We start from the raw sequence: 24,172 nt of genomic DNA, 5'->3' as shown, positions 1-24,172 counted from the left end.
TTTATACAAAAAAAGGAGCTTTTATAAAACAGAAGACCTCGACGAGTAATTTTGTAATGTTTTCGAGTCCATTGAAGAGAATATATTTCACGTCTGTCTCAGGAGGCTTCGTATCCTCTTGAAGAAGGCTTAAATTTGAGAGTGCAATCTGCCCCGATGAAGATCATACTTCCCTGTTTGCATGTGTGTACATTATTTGATGTCATGACACATGATAGTAGTTATGTGTACGAGTATAGGTACGCATCGCCGAACACAAACGTCAAATCGTACAATATACCTCTCCTTGGCAAGTAGTAAGCCGAGAGAAGTGTCGTCGAAAGAATGTGGAAATAAAAGGCCCTCGTGTATGCACTTTTATGCTTTTCTCCTAGCCTATGAGAATCTTTCTTAAGCCTTGCTATCTTTTCGGCTCTGTTATAATCGACATAAGTTTTATCCTGATAAAAAGCGATTCTTTCATTTCCCTCATATTTATCAAGAGAATTAATCTTTAACTGAGCCCGTCTCATTAGATTATAATGCCTACGTATGTTTATAAAAAGCATTTTTAATGAATGTGAAAAATGCAAAAAAGCTCATGCATACTTTTTTTTCATTATCATACAAACAATCACTATTTTTCACGATATTTTTAATGAAGTTTCCTGCTTTTTTTGTAGGTGAAATGTGTGAGGGTGAATTAAAACTAATTTTGGAGCATGAAGAAATTCAAAATTCCCTTTCTTACTATTGTTCTATTTCTCAATTTTACTTCTCTTCCTTTTCTCTCGCTTTCCACGCTGTCTTTCTCTCTCTTTCTCTCTATTTTACACTAACTCACTCGATTCACTACAACTAAATATACTTGTTCTGAATTGGCGGTGTGAAAATCAAACGGCAGGGAAAAGCGACTTTATCATAAGTGTGCAAAGGGTGAAACTCGCGTGAACATCGCTTAAGGAGTAAGTTATAAATCGATTTGTGTTCTGGCCAATGACGGTTGAAAGTGGTAGACTATCATTGGCTCTGGTCCAGGCCACTCCCATACATTTGATAGCAGTTCTAAATAAAAGCTTGTTGTACACTGCAACAATTTTGATAACAAAGTCCACCATGTGTTTTTTTTAAAACTGTTGGTTTTATCAGATAAAGTTGGCTCCAAAAAAACTCGAAAGAAAAAATTTCACATTTTTTTCACAATCAAAAAAAAATTTTATATTAAAAAGTTAAACACGAAGAAATAGTAAACTTAATTATTCATTCTAAAAATCATTAATTATTTTATTGATTACTTTAAAAATTATCAGGTTATAAAATTATTATTTAATGTTTTTATAAACAAATATTTGAATAAAGTATATTTTCAAATGTTTTTAAAAATACCAAATATTAAGCCAATTACAAATGGAGTCAACAATCTAATCATTAATTTTTTTTCTATAGTTAATTTTATTTTAAAATAAAAACAAATATTAAATTAAAAAAAAAAAAACATAAAATAAAAAAAAGTGGCCAGCTAATTAGCAGAACTATGAATAAAGAATAATTTTCGTGAGTACAAGTATTTTTTTAGGATTCTATAATAATATTTACTTAAGTCTCAATAACTAGCATTAAAATAATTTTTCGGGTGTAAAACTGGCTTCTGTAGGCGGTTCTAAAATAGGCGTGAACAATCTTTAACCCACCCCTGCAGTTAACTAGGGCTATGTCTTCCCGAATGTACATCTGAAAAAAACTAACCAATCCGCGAAGCGAGACGGCCACTGTTGAGCGTAAAATACCGCGGGAAAGCAGCGTTCTCTCTTGGTATAACTTGCGTCGTGTTCCCCCCATCGTTTTCATGGGAGGGTAGTTCCAGTAGTTGACGACAGAACTCCAGCCCACCGCCCTTCGTTTCTCTCTTGACGTCTCACCACGCTCCGTTTTGCTGTGTGTTACGATTAAGAAACGTCCTCGCCGGGGATAGAGTCCCTGCTCTCTCTCGTACGTTCCTTCCACGAGTCACCCCCGTCGACGACTCAGTTGCCGATCGCCGCGACAACGAAACAGTACAGAACATACCATCACCCGCTTTCCCCAATTTAAATCTTTGAATTTGTCTAATCTTTTTATTCCTTACTTCATTCTTAAGTAAGTGTCCATCAAACCTTCACTCGAGTTAGTATCTTAATCAGTTGATTCAACCGATCTTACCAACAAAGTGATAAAAAGAATATTCATTCAAACATTGTGACATCATTCGTGAAAATAATGAACCAAATAAATCTTTTTAAAGTGATTATTCTTTGGAAAAACTTGTGAAAATAGTTGTTGTTAAATATAAATAATCATGTTGGTAAACATACTGACTATGAAACAATTATTTACCTATAAACAATTGATTTAATTTAAAAGGAAAACAAAAACATTCAAGTGACTATTGAAATTTTATTTTTTTAATAATCTATTGTATATGAATATACAGTTCTATTATTTATAGAACCACAATTGATGATAAAAAATTTTGGATTAGTGCAGAGAGTGTAGTTTCCCGTGCCGTCGTGTCTGAGGGAAGTTAAAGCATCTCAAGAGTGAGCGAATGGACCAAGACATTGGAGACTCCGTCCCCGAAATTCGATCCGACGATTTTTCAGTGAGTAGATATAATAATAGGCTGAATCCAAGCTTGAATTACACCCACGCTTCACAATATTTTTTATTATTTACTCTACAAAAAATTGAATTAAACTCTAATCATTAATATCCTCTATGGATTGACAAGTTTTCAAAAAAATGACCCTTTTTCTATCAATAAACAATCATTCTTCTCAAATATATCATTTAGTCTATTTATTTACAAATTTATTTTTTCTTTCTAAACAATAGTTTGATTAATATGGAAAACAGTTGAATCATCAGTTTCTTTTAAAAGTGAATAATGAATTGTGCAATTATTTTAGTAAGATACGAATATGATTTAGTTAAATTTAAAAAATAATTAAAATTATTTCCATTTTTCTATAAATAATTATGCAAATGATAAAAGAATTTAGCATAAATTAGATGCATATATGCTATCGTAAGCCGTCGGACACATTGAGTTAGAGCAAAGAATTCCTTACACATGTCCGTCGCTAGCTGCATTTAGAATTCAGCTGCAGTGAGAGAATGCAATGAATTAACTTTCTAAAAACAATTAAATTAAACTCAATTAGAATGATATTATAAATTAAAAGCCAATATCAATATTATTTTTTAAGCCTACATCATCAAGGAAACATCAACGATGAAATAAAGTAAATGAAAACAAGACGACCTTGACGGTGGAAACTAGTGTAATTGATAAGAAGCTATGCAAGATTAAGTAAATAAAAGTTAATCAACGATTACAAAAATGCCGCAGCGATCGCCATTTGCGATCCAAGAGCTGCTGGGTCTCAATGGAACAGGTAATACAAGTGGAACAGATCGTGGATCTCCTCAACAAGGATCACCTCCAGCTGGTGTTTCAGCCGTGTCTTATGCACCGGCCACGGCCCATCATAAAATATGGGACTACATGCCAAGTCTGACAAATCATTTAGGGAACCTTGGAAATTTAGGCAACCTAGGGAACCTCACAGCATCAAGAATGGCCTATTTAAATGCTCAAGCAGCTGTAGCTGCGGCTTTTTTGCCGCCTCCACATCCTCATCCTGCTCATCACGTTACTCATCATCAAGTTCATCAGCCAGGACAGCTACCAGGATCTCCTGGGATTAACGTACATCCTGCTGCTGCGCATGCTCAACATGTACTTCCAGGTACTGCTGTATCTACTAATCATCATCAACACAGTCCCAATCATCAGCACACGCCACCTCATGGTGAGTAATGCCAATAACTTCATTATTTCCGTTCATGATTCGATAACAGCCCAATTTGACGGGAAGAATGGAGGAAAGGGTGTTTTTTATTTTCGATAGAAAGATTTTGGGTCTATTACGACATTGTTAGAAGGCTTAGTAAAATATAAATAAGTATTATTTTTTTTTTAATAATTGTTTAAAAGCATATAGTTAATAAGTGAGAAGTTAAGTTGGATTTTGGAACAGTAATCATTAATCAGTAAAATTTCAATTGTGTTTAGATATCTTTAATACAATTATTATTATAAATAGTACTGAATGGAAAAATTTCTATAATTTTGAATGAAAAATATTCACTAAAAAGAAAGAATTATCAAATCCTAGAAACTTTCAATAGTTTTTTTCATATTTTAATCACTTGGAATAATGAAAAATATAATTCCTTTAATTGAAAAATGTCAATATTATCATTTAAAAATTTTATGAAAAGTTTTATAAAAAAGTATTTTAGTCATTAAAGCTCATAAAAGTGATTTCCTGATGAATTTCAAAGTCTAGAATTTTTGTATAGCAACAATAGCATCTTTGATAGCGTCAAATTATCATGATTGTTAGGAAGAAGGATTAATGAAGCAAGGATGAACCTATACTCCTTTCCCTCGCGCACCCTCTCTCCTGATGTTCAAGTGAATTAATAGCCGTATCGTCTAGTAGGTGTGAAACGAGCACTTAACGCCGTCGCTTCTAACTATTGCCCAACAGAGAGCCACTCAAGATCGTGTTACCGAAAATCGATATGAGTTTCATTGCGTTCCACGAGAACCCATAAGTATGCTCTATTGTTACTAAAAAAAGTACATAGTTAAAAGTCTTATTTTTCTCAAAAATATTCCAGTCTCAATGTAATGCAGAGATAGACTGGATACTTTATCAGAAATAAATTTCGTTATAGACTTATTGAATACCATTTCCGATTCAACTGCGTTCAATTACTCAAACCAATTATAGATACTATTAAATGATACTAAATATCAATGTCTCATCGAAGACCTTTTGTCTTAAAAAGATAATAACGAGTCAAATAAAATAAAAATGCAGAAAATTGAAGAAAAAAATATTAAACGATAAAAAATGTATGAATAAAAAAAAAGCTTCTTAGAATTGTATTAAATGATTTAAAACAATTATCGGGCTTTTCATTGTTAAAATATTATTGCAAATTATTTTAATTGTCACTATCAACTTCAAAACACAAGATAGATTGAATTGAAATAGAAGAAGAAGAAAGTGTAAAGTAGACAAAATAAGTAAGGTTGTCGTTTTATTTATTTTTTTTTTCTTTCTTCAAGCAATGGGAATTGGATATTTTCATTGGAATAATCGACGGCGTTATGAATAATTAGTGGTATAATGAGTTGAGTGTTGGGCAGAAATGCAATGTCTCACCAAAACACAAAGAGAAAGAACAAAAAGTAAAAATGGCTGTGTTGGGGCACACTACTGTTCTCAACCGTTTCCCTCTTCTTCAGACTCAATTCTATTAATCTTAAAGAACGAGTCAATTCTCAGAGTTTACCCATCAAAGATATTTTTCATTAAATTCATTCAATTCTTTCTTTTTATACTCACTTATCTATTTCTTACTTTTGTCGATACTGTTTTCGTCATTTCTTCAAACATTCTCACTAAAAGATTTTTTTCTTCTAAATTACTCATCAATTACAATGAGTCTCTTTTACTAACAATTTCAATCATATTTAGTAGATATTCTACTTGTTAACAAACTCTTTCAAAATATTGATGCTTGTGATTGATTGTTTGCTTTAATTGCAATTTGTTATCGAGTAGAAAATGCTAGTAAATTTTTTTAAAACTAATGGCAAGTTATATATGAAGATGAATAAAAATTTAAACAAATTGAAGCATATACATGATTCAACGCAAATTGCATTTTATTTGAGTGAATTTAGAGAACGATTTTCGGGTGTTGGGTTACAGAGTAAGCGAGTACAAAGCTTTTTGCTCTTCCATTCAAATGTCACTCTGGCACCTCGCCTTACAGTTCACTCATTTACCTTACGCCTCATACCTTCATCGTATTGTCTTTAAACTGTTGGCCACAGAGCTGAAGACGAGGGCATGCCTACAGAGCTAGACGTTGCTAAGCATGCACGCAATAACTAGAATGCAGGATTATTTTTTGTTTTGTATTTTTGTTTCTACTAATCGTTTTTTATTTATTCGTCATTTTTTTTAATCGACCTTGGCACCTAATATTAATTAGAAGCAAAATGTCGTATAGTATTTTCAAAGCTTCAAGTATATAATTCTATATAGGTGTTGAGAACTTTTATCATCACCATTATCGTCATCATGCATCAACATTCTTTAGGCCAAAAATTTTTTTTCTTTTTTATTAGCAGTGTGTTCTAGATCGCTGCATGTTTCGGTCTGTTTGAAGTTGGCAATCAACCAGATTGCCTATCAACGCCTTGTATAAGTCTCTTTCCTCCTCTACCCTCTCAACATCCCTTGCACTTACATCCCCGTCTCGTTCATCATCACGACGCCTCGACACCCTTTTCGATGCTTCCCAAGTTTTCATTTTCGTGTCGACAGTCTTCTAGATTTTTTTCCTCTGTTTTTTTCTCGACGTGACTCGTTCTTCCATGAATTCGCGTTGTTATAAAAAAAGTTGAAGAAAAAAAAATATATATATCTATCCATCGGGACAGATGTACAGGAATGAGTATTCTTATTCACAATGCTGCAGATTAATAGTTCAAAGCAATTTTCATCAACTGAAAGTTATTAAATTCCAACATATTTATCGCTTCTCAAATGAAGTAAAGGAATACAAAAAAAATTAGCAGATCACAGATCCACTCTACTTTGTTTCTATACGATGAAAGAAGTATGTGAAGAGACATGAGCAAAAGAGGATAAAGCCAGCAGAGGTTTCGATCGCGTCTCTTTATTTTTTCTCCTCTTTAACGTGTTGTAGGCTTCTCATGTTTTGCCTGGGTAAAAAGTACCATACAATTCAAATTGGCATCCTATCATTAATTCGACGAGAGGCAACACTTTTACTAAAGAGTTTTTCAATAATTTTTTTTCATACTTTATTATCAACATCATTAATATTAATATTAATATCATAACATGGAACAAAAAAAAAAAAAAAAATAACAGGTGAAATTTTATTTATTTTTTAATGAATTATTTAAACAAACAGCCAAGTTATACTTGCATTGAAAAATTGAATGAAATTAAACAGTTAATTAAAACGGCACAGAAACTAGTGGAAGTTAATTGAGATTCTTGGGAGATTTGTTGTGTGGAATGTCTTAATTTAATCCCTTAAACATCCTGACGTGCCTTAACAACTTGGAATAATTGGATAACACCTCTTTTCACGATTTTACTCATTCCTTCATGCTATAATCATTATTTTGGTCTATTACTGAATATAGATTACAAGAATTTTATTATAATGTTAATTATCAATTATGAAAATATCATTTTTTATCAAAATTACAATTTATATTCAACATCAAAATTTCAACTATTTATTTAAAATATGAAATATAAATCTTTCATTTAACAATAATGTAGAAACGTTAATTTTTTTTTGCTTTTAAAAAATCGTTTCGCAAAAAAAGTAAATTTAAATACGGATATAATACTGACGTATTTGTGGCCAAATATTAAGTTGTTCATGAGCCATCGGAGGGAGTATTTTTCCCATCATTTGAGCATCAACTCAATTCGATCAGAAATGATTTTTCCTTATTTCACACTAGTCATAATGTCAATCATGACCCTCATATTTATCCCCTCGTCTCCTTTTCCTTCTCGTCTTTCTTATAAGAGTGGTTGTAATTATCTAATCTATCACCCTGAATCAATTCTTCATTTAATTCTTTACTTATTTTCCCAAAAAATAAAAATATTAACAAATTAGATCAAATTATCCAACGATTTAAATAATTTTTAAAAATAAAATTGTGTTATAAATTCAATCTTGAGTTTATCAAAGAAAAATATGATTCAACAATCAAGTAATAAATTATTCTCAAGTAGTGTCGTATTATCAATAGAATAAAAAATAAAATGAACACTTGGACGATTGAAAACAACTCAACACGATGAGATTAGTTAGAGATGGACATATACAAAACTATCAATCGACCTTTGGGTGAAAATCTTCACCTCGTAAATTTTGCAACCCCTTTGACACGCGCCTAATGCAAGTCCAAAGGGACGAGTGAGTTGGGGGGTGAGTATCTGTCTGATGTGCAACTAGCAAAGTAGGTACCTAACCCTCTGGGACTTGTGGGACGTTAATGAAATAACACGGGAATTAGTCTCGGGCATTACCAGCGAACTATGTCCATTATCACATGCTGTGGGAGTATGGTAACCTTCAAAACTTCAATACATAACATGACGTACGTGTGGATAATAAAATGTTTTAATTAAAACTTTGATGTTAATTTTGCAAGCTATCTTAATTACTCATAATTATATTACTATTCTCGAAAATAATTACTATAATGACATATTTATTGTTATCGAAAATTAATTAATTATTGAAAATAATATAACAAACGGTACGTCGTTTTATTTTTTACTCTGTAGTATTCCAACATCATTTCACAAGTAAGTTACTTAAATTGGTATGAACTTCCAGTCCAACACCTTGATTGTTCGTGTTGAAGAGTACTTTGTGAGCATACATGAATTTACGCCTCCACCACAACGCCCTAGCATTAGAGTTATATGCTGCGAATTCGTGCGCATGCGTCATTCATCTACCCTCTTGAATGTATTTTTTATCTTTTTCTCATTTGTATGTTCATCTCAGTCAGGACTATGCACGGACTATGCTACTACTGCTAATCTCGATTGCGTACCGTTGAATGCATTTTTTACTCTTCCCTAAGTAGCAGTTCATTTTATATTTTTGTCTACAGTTGTATTTTCTGTTGTCAAAAAAACAAAAAACGATGAACGTGTAGTGTATATCAAAGGAAAAAAAAATCAACAAAAGAGTGATTGTAAAACATTTTCTGTTTTAACCGTCAATTTTCTAAATACTGAATTAAATCAACTGAAATGTTTCTGATATTTTGTGAATTATTATTTTTATTGTCATATATTTTATTAAAATAAAAAAAATTATACAAACAGCCGATATTAACGAGAATTCGTAATATTTGGTAAATAAAAATAACTGATGGATATCATTTTTAAAAATAATTTTTTGACATGGTAAATTGATAGGTATGAACATAATGTAGGAGTAAAATATGCATGAATTCGTTTCAAAATAATAAAATATTGATGTACTCTTTATTCAAATACTAGCTCGAACCCATGATTTTTTTCGTGTTAGTATGAATCAGAATTTTTACATAGTTCATTTCCAACAATATAATAATAATTGGTTGTATGTGTAGAAAAAGTTTGTGTATATGTGTGACAAAAAATTTCCTATCGTATAGAACAAAATACATATTACACAATAACAATCATACCTACTATCTCTTGCTATCTTTTGTCATCAAAAATAGAGCACAAATGAGTTTGTTCAAACTCCCTTTCAGGAATTTTGTATTTTCTTTCTAATTGTATCTAAACAAAGTCCAAATTTCTGTTGATCTTGGAAAATTATAAGACAAGCAAACCTGACATACACACACGTGTATTCATTTTTTCAAAATTCATTTATCATGCTCTCATATACTTTGAAACGTAAAGGCGTTACAAAATTTGGAATTTCGTAATTTTCTGCTGTGTAATAATTAATACATGGAAATTTTTTATTTGACTGAAATACATGAGCATAATTCTGTTAAAAAATATTTTCAGAAAAGCCGTAACTTTAACAAGTAAAATATTTCATTACTATAACTTTGTTCTCATGGAATTCGAAATAAGAATATTTAGAAATGAAAACTCTTCAGAAATGTAACTATCTAACATCAGAATTTCTCCTAACTGACATTTAACAAACATAAGACACATATGCAAAATAAAATAAAAGGATGAACAACTATGTAACAGTGAAGATATATCAAACAGAAACAGACACACACGGATATATCTTTTTAAACACAACTTGAAAACATTCATTTAGTCTAATTTCTCTTATTGCAGGCGTTGAGAATTTTATCAAAAATTATTATTCAATACGAAAAATTTTCTAATACATGTACAAAAACTAGATGATTTTAAAACATTTACTGATTTTTCCGTCAATTCAGTTTATACTTGTATAAGAACATTTATCATAAATTAACAAAAAATTCATTATTTCGATGATTAATATTAATGAAGAACAAAGTGAATTTAGTTGATAAATTATGATAAATTAATTGAATTGACACAATAATATAACGTGTAATTTTTATTATAGAGTAACAGAGAAATTTCAGAGTCAACGTTATTTTTAATTTCTTTCAGACAAATTTGTTATTCAGATAATAAGTGACGCTTTTATTATAGGGTAGGAAGAATAACTTGAATAAAATAGTAATTAAAATGAATATTAAGAAAGCTTTTTGACTTTAAAAAAATCGATACGAAAGATGAAAGAAATAAAAGAACAAATTATCTGCAATTATCTATAAGGGAGGGGATAATTTTAATCCTATTATTGATGTAAAAAGCTGTAGCCTAGACGTTTTAAACGGTTTAGTTGTGATTTCTACGGAAATGGGTAGTCATGGTGTAGAAGTAATGAAAAAAGGCGGAAGAAGAGATGGAAAAAATGAAGCCAGGCTCCGAAATAACCGCAAATCCTAGTATAATACTAATAGAAGGATAATAGGGTCAATAGAGCTCGGTGATTGTGCGACAATAAGATCTTGTCAAAATACTCATGGGTAACACGAGACTTGAGAAGTGGATTTTCTCAATGGGCCTTGTCGTTCTCCGTCATTTCTCAGTTTGATCCAGTGTAAGTCGTTTTTCTTTCCTTCTCGAATACATCCCAAAGCCTTCAGATTGATCTCTATGTGGTTTTCGAAAAATGTGAAACCACTTTAGGTAGAAACGATGATTGAGGTTTAAATTTCAGACGTCTCGTGTGTGCTCCAGCAGGAGGCAGTTGTTGAAGGGGAAAATTATCAAAGGAAATCAATGACACACGTATTGTGTGATGGAATCTTATATTAGGAAAATGAAAAAATAACCAGGTGTTTGTACAGTCAGAATTTTCTCACTGTTTAGAATATTTTCGTACATCTCACTTTAAAGCAGCTAAGCTTGACTGAACTTTTGTATGCACTAGACAAAAAGTACTTGACAAGAATAGAAGCTGTTAAGCTATTTTTTTCTATCAAAAAATTCTGAATAAAGATAGTTAATAATTTTCTTCTAAATTTCAGGCAATAAGAAGGTCCTTTCATACTATTTTGAATTCTCTGAAAAGCCAAATTGAGTACTTTTATTACTAACAAATCATTTCAATACGTTTTCACTACAAACAATCATTTTCATTTGCAAAAGTATTCTTATTAATTATTTCTTCAACTAAATTTGTAACATTATCCCAAGAATTCTTTTGTATTTAACTTTTAACTGTTTTGAATGTAGTTTTATTCTTTTGTTAATTTTATTTCTGGTTTCAAGATTTTTATCTAAAAATTTAAACTTTATTAAAAATGAAAAAGTCTTAAGTATGCTTAAAAATAATTAACAATATTTCTCTTGTAAAATTGTTTAACAAAAGATAAATGATATGTCTGTTTTACATAAAGTGGAAAAATTGGCATATTTTAAAAATTTTTAATAGATAAAATGAAAATTGCCATCTATTGTGAATGATAAAGAATAAAAATTGCATTTTAAGAAGCTTCTTCTTGAGTTTTTTAGAACAATAATACCAGCCAGGCGCGCTACTAATCCACAACTCTACCCCAAAATGACTATCGCAGCCCTTTCCTTACTTCACACCCTCACGTGTGTTTCGTTTCGACATTTGTTAGGACTTGACGTAGGATGAGAAAACGAAGAAAGACGTGGCAACGGTGGTAAGCTTTCACAGGGGAGAAAGGTTTATTATTATTTTTTTTTATAGCAACAGTATTTGATATTTTTTTTTCTTTCATTTATTCTTTCTATTTTATAATCAGACTCATCAATGCATTATTTATCATTTTTTTACTTCGTTTACTTTTCAATAAGACTATTCGTCTATTTTGGAATTAATTTAACTCACAAAAAGTTTATAAACTTTAGTCATGAGTACATAGTACTCTGATAAGTTGACTCATTAGAGAAATTTAAGGAGTAACGGGAGGAAAAACAAGTTAGAGAGAGAAATATTGAACAAAGATATCGTTGAGGAAAACGTTCCCTTCTTTTTGCGAACCCCATCAGAGCAGTATCTTCACCAAACTTTCTTAGAAGTCGAAGGAATCTTTTTCAACCCCTACCTCTATTCTCGTTTTTCCGCCCTTGCTGCTTGAGAACGTCGACGGCTTTATTAGAAAATGGCCGTACCGAAACGTCTTAATATAACCGCGTCCGTTGCACTGCTTTAGCTTTACTCAATCTTAGCCTTAACCTTACCCTCTTTTGTCCCTTCTATCATCAAATATCTACTCGTGTACCTCAAAAATTATTGTATTCCTTAAAAAATTACCAACTTGAACTATGTTTATTTTATATCCCATTCAGTGATTTTAAGTCATTATTGTTATTTCAATTATGAGATTTAAAAAAATAATATATAAAGATAATATGACTGTTATCTCTTGAATATTAACACTTTCATAATTAATTAGTATTATAAATAACGGTTGTCAATTAGCTATTGATGAGAGAAATTCTTAGTAATTCATTGATCTTTACATATACGGAGATGACTATTAGTTTAGATAGTTTCAGGATATTGATGGATAAAATTAATCATTTAAATAATAGTATAATAGATGACATGTTGAAGTATTCTAAATATGGAAGAATAGAACAAGTTATAATGAATTTAAATACGACACAAAAAGAATATAAGAATGAAAAAAATATATTAGGTTAAATTTACTTCAAAAAGGGCTATTTTTGTGTTGAACGAAGTAAAAATTTGTTCTTTGAAAAAAAAATTTAACCCTAGTGCTAGAAATTTTTTGTTACTTTTTAAAATACGTCCTACACTTACTTCAAAGCAAAAGGTAATTTTTATACTTGAACTTACTTCGTGCAGTAAAATTGAATCTTAATGTCAGTTCTAGAAAAACTTGAAAAAATTTTGAAAACGAAAAACTTGATGTTGTAAAATTATTATTTCTGTAAGTATAGTAAAATATTATCGACCAACTCATCAATGGTACATTGACTTTACTTTCAAATTAATTGACCGTCCGAATGATCTATAAAAAGCACAAAAAGCTCTGTCGAAGAAAATTACCATGAGATACGAAAACAAGAGATCAAAATTGTAAAATAAATTTTTTACTAGTATTTTTCGTAATTCACCAAAATATTCCACATTGATTTTTATAGTGTCATTTCATTCTCTCGTTGCCATGCCCAAAAAACAACTCTCAAACAATCATACTTTTATGACTGCAAATCATTGAATACCCACTATTTTACAGTGATTTTTTTGAGAAAATTATAAAGCTCTAGTTTTGATTCCTCATCAGATTGTTTATTCAAACAAATAACATTTGAATTTCCGAAATCTGCCAATGATATATCCAATTTTCAAGAAAATTAGTATGCACATAAACTAGATCAATCTTTGTCGAAATAAGGTAGAGAGCGAAGTTTCTTCCTTCAATATCTCATCAGAGAGTGCTTTTAACTCACTTTGCATGGCGGTCGAGAGAAAAATTAGTGTCGCTTACTTGCGATGATGTCATAGATGGAGGGAAAGCTCATTTTGTATTCATGTACACACGTTGTTAGGGATGATTCCGATTTTTCCACACCATTAAACGATATACTGCTGTCATGCACTCATAGTCAAGACGGATGTCGTTTGAAACATGTCAAGACAGGTTGAATGTATAAATTTATAATCATATTATTCTTGTAAATCAAATAATGACCGAATTTATCCTTCATAAATATTATCTCGAGATTTAATCACTGATCTTTTCAATCACATTTGTCCCATTTATTCATTACTCTCGTTTAAATATTTATTTTTATCTCTAGATAATTAATCATTTCAATTGCTTTATTAATTAAACATACAATAATATAATAGTGAAATTAGTTATAAAACATTTTTATTCAATCTTTGAAATACAATTTAGATCATTCTTACTCAATTTCTCAATAAGTTTGAAATTTACTGACCAATCAAAAGTTTTGTATTAATTCTAATGAAAATAATTAATCCATAAATACATAAAGTTGACAAATAGTTATAGAAGATAATTTCGAATAATTATTTCACGTGATTTTATATTATATTATTTTTATTATAGTTTCATGATTGCTACTGATGGACTACACGTCTCAATAATCATTTGATTAAAAATTATTTATTGCTATTTAAATTGGAAACCTACAGATATGCATGACGACCTCTTCAGTACCAACCAATTCAACTAGTCAATTCCAACGGATACAAATTAACAAGATATAATAAATTAGAATCATTCGATTTGTACAAAGAAACTAAATAATTTTTCAGTGATTATCAATTCAGTTCTAAATAATAAAATAACTAAAATATTTAAAAAGAAAACTAATTAAACATAGTAAAATATTTTTTCTATAAAAAATAATGATGAAAATTGTAATATTTCGATCAACATTGAGAGATTTGAATGGTTAATACATGCGTATCATTTATTGGGAAGTTATTTAATGAATGTAAAGAAACCTGAACGTTACCTCGAGTAGAAGCTCATTATTATTAGAATAAAAATAATTGGTATTTTAAGTGAATGTTGGTTGAGCTAATCTCAAAGTATATTGAATGATGCAATTATACGAAAATCCACAGTACATCTCTCCAATTTCCTGTCAAAACATTTCAAGAAAAGCCGTCTCTCGCGAGACACGCGAAAAGAGAGGAGAAAAAGAAAATATACGCCCAAGAGTATTCAGCCGCTAATCGAGTAACCCGAGACTTTCTTTTCGTAATTTGAGGCCACTTCCCTTTATTAAGAGTCCAATTCATCTGCCTTCCTCAATGGAAATCATTTTTGAAAATTACTAAACTAGTTCTCACTGCAGGTGTTTTATTTTTTTGGCTTGACTTAAATTATGTTGAATCTCACATTTTAATCGTAATTAAAAAAATGATTGATAAATTTACCTGAATAGGATGTATTTAAAAAAAAATATATAATACTAAGTAATTTGTTAAGATTAATCTGTGAGTTTTTGAAAACTCTTGAGGCTATTTTCTTAACAAACTGGCAGTTCTTATTGCTGTGAAAACTGCCAACTTATCTCAACACTACACACGCTTACATCTCATAGCAAGTTCTCTCGTCGCTTATATAATCCTAAAGAGAAGTTATTATTCCGACAAGCGAACTTTGAAATGATGGTATAAAAAATTACGAAAAGGAAACATGCTTGCGCAGACGCAAGCACACCAGCAGCTTTCTTGCTTCTGTTACCTTTTTTTATCATGTATGACTTTACAAAACTTAAGTACTATATTCATAAGAGGTACAGATATTAATTAAAAATTAACAGTCGTGTACTATTAACTTCCCTCATTTAAAATTTAATAACTAGAGTAATTAACACCCTTTTTTTTATTATTTTATTTATGCAATTTAAATACTTTATTCTTCTACATTTACCCTATATAAAACAATAACACTGGAATTAACTAAAATTTAATTGACTAGAGTAAACAAATTTTTTGTCAATTACATTTTTCTTTTCTTTTTTTTTTTTGTTCAATGAAAAAAATATTGAAATAAAATGACTTTTTCTAATAAATATTTTTTTTTTTAATTTATTTAAAATAAAACATTTTTGAAAAGTTCATGCAAAGATGTTTTTTTTATCTAAAAAGAACATAATGTTGACTAAAATAGTGAATTAAAAAAATAAAAACAGGATAAAATTTAGCACAATTTTGAAATATAAAAAATTTTATAAAATGTTTTAAAAACGCTGAAATTATACTCGTAAATTTAATTAATTGCATAATAGAGTAAATAGGAAAAGCATATAAATGAAGCTTCTACTCATTAATTTAATAACCAAAGTAATTAAGGCTACTTTTCTTCTTTACATAATTATATATTACAAAAATACGGATATATATAACTGGCAGTAGAGTTTTGGAGTCAAAATTGAGCTCAGCACTTTTATCGAACGACTTCCACCTCCCTCTTTCTTTTTATATGTGTATTTGTGACCGACTAATCGAAGTACATATATACAAGTTTTTTGTGTATACGCAAATTCATGACGTCATACCAGTGGCCATTTTGACTCAGCTGGTCTGCAACAAAAGACTCCGACTGCGTCTCGACGCCATATCACCGCTACCACGGTTATAAGCTTCAGTGTATGAATAGAGAAATGCACTTATATTAATGTACAATGTATGAGTTGGTTATATGAGATCACGTATGTAGAAATTTTAAACCCTTTCCTATTTTAAGGGTGAGACTTAGGTACCACCCCTTTGAAGAAATATTTTGACATCGATGGGCGTGACAATCTCAGAATAAAAATGCGCCAAGGTTTTATATTTCATCAGTTTACAGTTACTTGTGCCAGAGTATTATCAATACCACGGAATAAGTGTCTTTAGGCAGTAGATAATTATCACCAACGTTTCAATACATCCCTCAGAAAACGAGTTATCCACAACTCCACTATTTTTCTCCGGAATAATTGTTTTACTCTGCAATCACTTTTTGTAAGCATTTATCTTTATTTATCTAATTTTTTCTTTTTCTCTTTCATTCAATAACATAAATTGAACTTTCTAATTATTTAAATTAAATGCATTGCACATATTTAAAAATAAAATTTTAAAAATAATCTTAGCTTTGTTTAACATTGATCAATAAAAATAAAAAAATGATTAATAAAAATCAATGGATCATTCAAATGAATTTTTATTTCAATTTTATAAGTCACAAAATGTTTTGGAAATAAATGAGAATTATTTTCGATTTCGTTAAGTTGTTTAAAGTACAATTCTAGTATCAATGCAATGGTAGTCAAAGACATTAATTAACGGTGAAATAATATTATTGATTATTTAAATAGTTTCTTTGAAATAAAGACAATAACAACAAAACAAGCAAAATAGAAACAGTTTTACCATCAAAGCGGCCTTGAGTAGTTTGCATAAGCATTCATTTCATCAATTACCTTTATCCATTTTTCACAATAATTTTGATTATTTCACTACTTTATCGTGGCTTATAATCTTTTACAATAATTAATGAATTCAATAAGTCTCATGGAATATTTTTTATTTAATCGATCTTGCTTTTTATTATGGAAAACAAATAAATGAATAATCAAAAGATGTAAAATAAATAAATAAGGGTAATTTTTGGATAACATACGAGAAGATATTGATAAGTAGATTAAAATATCATATAATATATTCTCTCATTATCTTACATCTTGTGAAAAAAACCTCTTCGTATTCACTTTCTTGAATTGATTCTCCTTTTTTCAAATAATATGTATCTTATTTACACTTTTGATGTGTATACGAGCACTTCAAACATGTAAATCTGATCATCTCAGCCTATCGACGAGCTCTAAAGTTACATATAAAAGATAAATTCAAAAGTAAATACAATATTTGAGTACCTGAGAACAGAAATTTAGCGACTTTTCTTCCTTTCAATATGTTTTCAATCACACGTACTTTAGATTTTCAAGTTTACTTTACACTCTGTAATATAGGATATGCTATAAATGCATAATTACCTTTTCTATTGCATGAATTCATTTTTTTTTTCCTTTTTTACTTCATAGATTTTCGATACGACTCGAGTTATTGAAAGTAGAATAGCTAAAGGAGAAAAAAAGTATCATAATACTTTATAAAAGCGATCAGAAAAAAAAATTTAAGACTTTTTTCAAGTTGAAAAGAAATTTTGCGACTTTTAAGGACTTATTGATACTCCAAAAACAAGATGAAAAGAAAATTTTTCTATTTCGTAAACTTTAAGACATTTTTTTTTGTGCCGGAAACACATACGACTGCTTGGACATGTGAGAGCAGCTACATTTGGTCGATGCAGCATCCAACTTTGTGGAGAGTTGGCGCCAGTAGACTTGTGACTTTGTTTCACTCAAATGCTATTAGGTTACTCTACAAACATAGCTAACAGTCAACACCTTCCTGAAACACTGCACGTGTTATTGTTGCTTGGCTCCCCATTAGAGTCTATTGGCCTTACAAGAGCATTTGGGAAATTTTGAAGAGCACATTGTTGAGATATACTTTGAAGTTAAATTAAATTATTATCATTTACTGGATAAACTGTTTTAAAAACTATCGCATTACTGATTTTATAATTTATTACAACATACACTTTTTCATTAAAAAAAATTATTCTCTGTTCTCAATGATTGACTTTCATTTTAATGATGGTAATAAGAGATAAGAAATATTATTCTATTTTGTATCTAAAACAAAATAAACACAAATAAAAAAAGGGTTTTTTTTAATTTCAAAAATCCAATAATATTTTCGATTTATGTTTTCAATTAGTTACTTAACACAATTTATTCAATACTAGTTTACCGATGACATGAAGTTTTTCATTTTCGCTTTAAGATGTTGAAAATAAATAGTAGGCATAAATTAGAGTGATTATATTTTTAATCAATTTATTATTTTGCAATTTAAAAGTCATTTTGTGACGCGAAAATTCAGTACAATAAAATAATATTATTTACTTTTAATGCAGTTTTAGAGCATTTAATGGCTGAATGAAGAGCTCTAAAACGTAGTGAGATAATCTTGAACTAAAAGTTAATTTCATATGTAACATAATTTTTGACTGAACATTAAAAGGAGTAATATCAGCATACAATTACGTAGGATTTCGCGTGGTCATCGTCATAAAGTCGATACTCATTGTGTCGTGAAGACACAAAAGGGGATAGTAGCAAAGATAGGTGGTGGTCCGTCGAGATCGGGAGTTAATGGGGAAAGGACCGTAGAAGTGGTTGTAGACCTAGAAGTCACGTTAAAGCTAGGGCCATTAAGCTTAATGACATAATGAAGTAAATGGCTGTGCATACCGGTACCCTAGCAATAGCTTATAACCGCTGCCACCTCCTTTCACCCTTTATCCCCATGCAATATAACGCGCGTCCGGAATTCCTGACTTATGCGTCCGGGGGCAGCCGAGCACAGAAAACGCCTGAGTAAAATCAGACACGACTTTGGATATTCACAGCCAAAGCCTTCATTTTCTACTTCATGGACATCTTCCTACTACTCCGTTTTTCATTCATCTTTCTAACCAACCATTCATCACATTAAGTTCATCACTTAAATACTTTTCAAATTATTTTGTTTTCTTTATTATTTATTTACTTTACAAATAAATACAATAAAAATAACGTCAAAATTTTACTTAAAAATAAACTATTTTTTAAATTTATTTAATATTTATTTTTCAAAATTTTCTATATTTCAAAAAATTAATAAAACTTTAATATATTCATCATATAAATAAACAACTAATTTTTATAAATAATGTTAGTTGTTTAAAAATGATGATAATTTTGAGGATGTAATGATGTTAAACTTGTGAACTATTAAATACAGGTGTGAGCAATAAAAAGGTCAATTATACGAATTATCATGTCTTTAGAAAGTTTGAAATTTAAAAGTATTAACATAAAAGAGTGGTTGAAAGAGGATTCCAGGGTTCAGTAGCGAAAATTCAGAACAAAGTCCCCAGCGAGGTCTCAACTATAAGACGCATGGAAGAGCAAATAAAAGCTTGTTTTTAGGCAATCAACACTTTGGTCATTGTTCAACGGTGACACTTGAATACGTGGCCATCATAATATTCACACCGTTCGTGGTGTTTCAGGTTTCACTATGGCCACGATGCAGCTATTTTGCTTAGTGTGACGCAAATAAAACGGAATTTTCGAAAAATTCAATAAAAAAATTTATATTTTTATTTACTAAATCACTTCCAAGAATATACTGATTACAGAACATTCATTCCCTTAAAATTATTCATAATGTGATAGCTTAAATCTACTGTGAAAAAATAGACAAACTCTCTTGAGAAATGAAAGATTGAATTGACCAAATAGATTCGACCCTAAAAACATTGACAAGGCGTCAGTGGATTCCCTGAACGGCTGTCGGTTTTTGCTACAAGTGTTTTACATGGTGTTGAATGATGTTGCAAGTAGATTTGGGGCCCCTAATCTAGCGAAACATCCCTCGAGATGTATCCTAAGAGCCCCAACTATTCCCTATATACACACACTCGATATGCTCCATTCGTCCCGTGAACGTAAATTCTCATTGCCATTTGTATTTCAATTTGTATTAAAGCATATAATTACATCAATAAATTTTTAAATTAGTCATTATTAATCGAGAAATAAATATTTCTAAAAATTTAATCATATAAATATGTTAATTCCAAGCTGGATCGTCATTACATTGTTGGAATATTTTAAGTTAAAATTGTTTGTATAAATTGATTAATAATACTTTTTCTATTAATTTATAATTACTTCATAAAAAATAGCTGTATGTTACACATTTACTACTATTGATGCAAATTAATTTTTAAATCAAATAGGTGGTATTTTTATGTTGATAATGTATCAAAGGGAATTAAATTATTATTGATCATTTTTAAAGTAATGAATAATTAGTTTTTTTTTAAAAACCTTTTTATTGAAATTACTAGAAATCCCTTTGAGTATTTTCATGATTTACTGAATCGTTAAAAATAATCAAACAATTTTTTTTTTTCATCAATTTCATTAAAAATAAAAATGAATACAATTTAAGTTTATAAATTTGAGATTAAAAATAATAAAATGATAGTTTTATAAAAAATTTGCAACTTTCTCCTTTTTTCATGAATTATTTTCAAGAAAGCTTAAGTAGTTAATCGCTTTTACATTACTTTATATTTATAAAAGCTTCAGATTACATAATATCGAAGGAAAAAATATCGTCAATAGTTAGTGTATGAGTCAAAACAAATTTTCAATTACCCGATACAAAGCTGTAATTCCCTGTACGAGAGATCCTCTCACGCGCGGGCGTGGTTACATCGAATTCGCGGCTGAAAAGATTTTCAAATTAAATTTTGAGATTAGTACCCGAGGCTTAATACGTACAAGTGGCGTCGCAAGACGTCCCAAGAGGGTGCTACGTTTTCTTTCTTCCTCATCTCATCCCTTGAGACCGGAGATACGTTCCAAATCACTATACTTAACCATATAATATCCATGATACTCTAAATATGTTTCATCGCAAAATACTTTAAATTTACATTCATTCAATTTCTAACAATTATTAATGACAAAAAACTCTTTTCAATACTTCTAATAAAAGTAAAAATAAATCAAATCAATTTGGTATTGAAAGATACACTGATGATGTATTAGTTATTTAATTGATACAGAGTAATCACAGAACAATCGATTAAATTAGTGAGGTATAGGAATATGTTGATTGTTGTCGTAATAAAAAGTATTGAAAGCAATGAAATCATTGATAAGTATTATCTAGAGAACTGATTAGAATATCAATTATCCAAGCAGTCAAGACTTGTGCCTCAGTATCTCAAACCAAGAACTTAAACCCTTAACAGCTACTAGAGCAAAGCTTGTTTTTCATCTCTCTTTTAAACATGGAAAACAAGCCAGGTTAGGCGAAGGAGTATTTCGAGAGCCACCATTGGCTATCCACGTTCCTTTATCGCTCGTTGCTTGGTAACCAACCTACTATTGCTAACACAAGCAAACCATCGCCGGGTGAACTGAAGCACAACCACCCCCTATTTCAATACTGACTTGCACAAGCATCCTCTCCCTTTGCACGTTTTGTCTTCGTCTATCTCGCCCTTTTATTCACTCACTAAATCACAAATCTTTTTTTCACATATTCGATTTAATGTTTATATCTTTTTTGTTACATTTACGCTTCACACTAGTCATCATTTATTTTATTTCAACTCCATAATTAGAACTTGATAACAGTTGTAATAAATTCACGATATTTTATTGATTTTTTTGTGATTTTATTACATGTTTGAAATAAAAGTGAATTCATTTTATTTCTCTATTTATATCTATATCAATAATTGATGTAAATCAAACCAATATTCTTTTTACTAGACAAAATTTTATTATTTTATATAGTACTACGGTTGGGTTGAATCGATTAATTTTTTGCGTCATAGACATATTTTGATTATGGGGAATAAATGCATTTATTCAAATGAGGGAAGTGGCTTATTAATATTAAAATTTTTACAGAACAATCCAGTGATAACTCAATTAAAATATGGAGTATTTCAATCGAATAAATTAATTTGCAAGTTTTATTTACAATTTGAAAAAACACTTCTGGTCTGTTAGTGATTATTATTGATTGATTGATATCTAATTCATTGTACTGTTCATCTATTAAATTAATCTACCTTTTTAATAATTTTTTACAACTAATTAAAATAAAATATTCGTTCATCTATTGGCTCCAAAAAACAATTAATTATGAAAAAAAGTTTTGGTCAAATAAAAAATCAAAGAATATAGATAAAATCATTCAAATGTCTACTATTTAATTAAAAATATTAATAAAAAAATTTGGTCTCAAGATAATGAATGAAATTTTTTTTTGTAATATTTGTTTGTTATTTTTATGGTTTATAAAAAATGGCTTGAAATATTTAATCAATATTTTACATTCACGTTATTCTAAAACAACATCTAATGATAGAAAGGCAAACTTCATGACAGGAAATTCGACAAAAAAACATTAGAATTAAATACACAGCAGTTTTAAAAACAATATTCATATCCTGAGTTGTGTCTATAGGTTCACCAGATGCTTCACGTCTGAGCAGAAACAGTCAAGAGACGACTTGTTCTTTTCTTCACTCTCTCAAACGGAAAATTATCTTTTCAAAAAGTTAACTTGTGTTTTTTTAACCCAAAAAAAAATTTAGGAAGGCAAATTATATCATCACTTAACAGTTACTTAAAATTTATCTCTGAGTCTAAATTAAATCTCGAAGAAAAATATTCTTAATGAACTGAAGTTGGAATATGATGCTACATTATTAAAAAGAAAAAGTATACATTCCAATAGTAATAAATTAACAAACAGAAATAATTGAATAATATTTGAAATTTTATTAACGATAATATTACCACATAATGATCTGAATGAAGCTTATCGTTTATTTCGGAGCTACCATAGAGGGTAATTTGATACTAAAATGCACATGGATTAGTACGCCCTAGCGTATAATTATCAATTATACTTGCTAACCTGGGAAATAATGAGCCTCTGCATAACGGCGAGATAGAGATTACAGTTTGTTTTCTCATTTACTAATTACTTATCACTTTGATAATCTAATTCTATGCATTAATATAATATGACCAAAAAATTAATTATCCTTAATTTATTATCTTTTCATTAAAGCTCAAATCATTTACATAATTGTTATTTGTATAATAATAATATATTGTAAAACATTTGAATTTATTCATATGAAAGTTTATTAATTAAACATCAATGAATAAAATAAACAAAATCTTCTAAATGGTAATTTTTATTTATAAACATTGATGATTCATTGAAATTGAATTTTAATTAACACTATTTTTTTAATTGATTGATAATCTAATTTAAGGTATAATGATATCAAATAAAAACTGAGTATAGTTGCTATTGATAATTTAAATTAAAATTAATCTTTATAAAAGCTTTGTTAATCAAGTTGCTGTCTAGACTACTTATTTAAAAAAAAAACATCTATCTTTTATCATGAAACGCATGCAGTTAGCTGATGAGGATTTTTTATTCATAATGTAATTAGTTGAACAAACAATCCATTTTTTCATATGATTGGTACAAGATTAGAGGAAGATTTTTGATGTAATAATTAAAAAACAATTAACATTTGAACTACTGCGTAGACTTGATTCCTTCATGTATTTGAACTGTAACAACTATGTGTAGAGACATTAGATATTAAACAAGTGATTATCACGATAATTTATTTGATTTGAAGAAATGTTCAGAGTTAGGAGAATGATATATTTAAACATTCAAATAACAAATAGAAATGTTTAAATAAGCTGTAGAATGAATAACAAATTTAACATAAAAAGAATGTTAAAATATATTTTATTTTTTGGAGTTTATATAAAAATTCGTG

The 24,172-nt window shown here is 29.4% G+C and overlaps 1 protein-coding gene across 1 annotated transcript in view; it reads left to right on the top strand.

Annotated features, from left to right (window-relative positions):
• Positions 1-24,172, top strand: part of Vsx2 (Visual system homeobox 2) — a 63,824-nt gene that overhangs the window by 24,137 nt on the left and 15,515 nt on the right. Inside the window, exons 2-3 of the mRNA XM_035086988.1 lie at positions 2,498-2,617; positions 3,225-3,830. Of these exons, the coding sequence (XP_034942879.1) occupies positions 3,359-3,830 (472 nt within the window). The 5' untranslated portion in view covers positions 2,498-2,617; positions 3,225-3,358. The remainder of the gene's footprint in view (positions 1-2,497; positions 2,618-3,224; positions 3,831-24,172) is intronic.

Source organism: Chelonus insularis, unplaced genomic scaffold (assembly GCF_013357705.1).
Source record: "Chelonus insularis isolate UGA/USDA-ARS -01 unplaced genomic scaffold, ASM1335770v1 contig_405_pilon, whole genome shotgun sequence".
NCBI lineage: Eukaryota > Metazoa > Arthropoda > Insecta > Hymenoptera > Braconidae > Chelonus > Chelonus insularis.
Note: the sequence above shows the minus strand (reverse complement) of the source record. Positions and strands in the feature narration are given on the sequence as shown.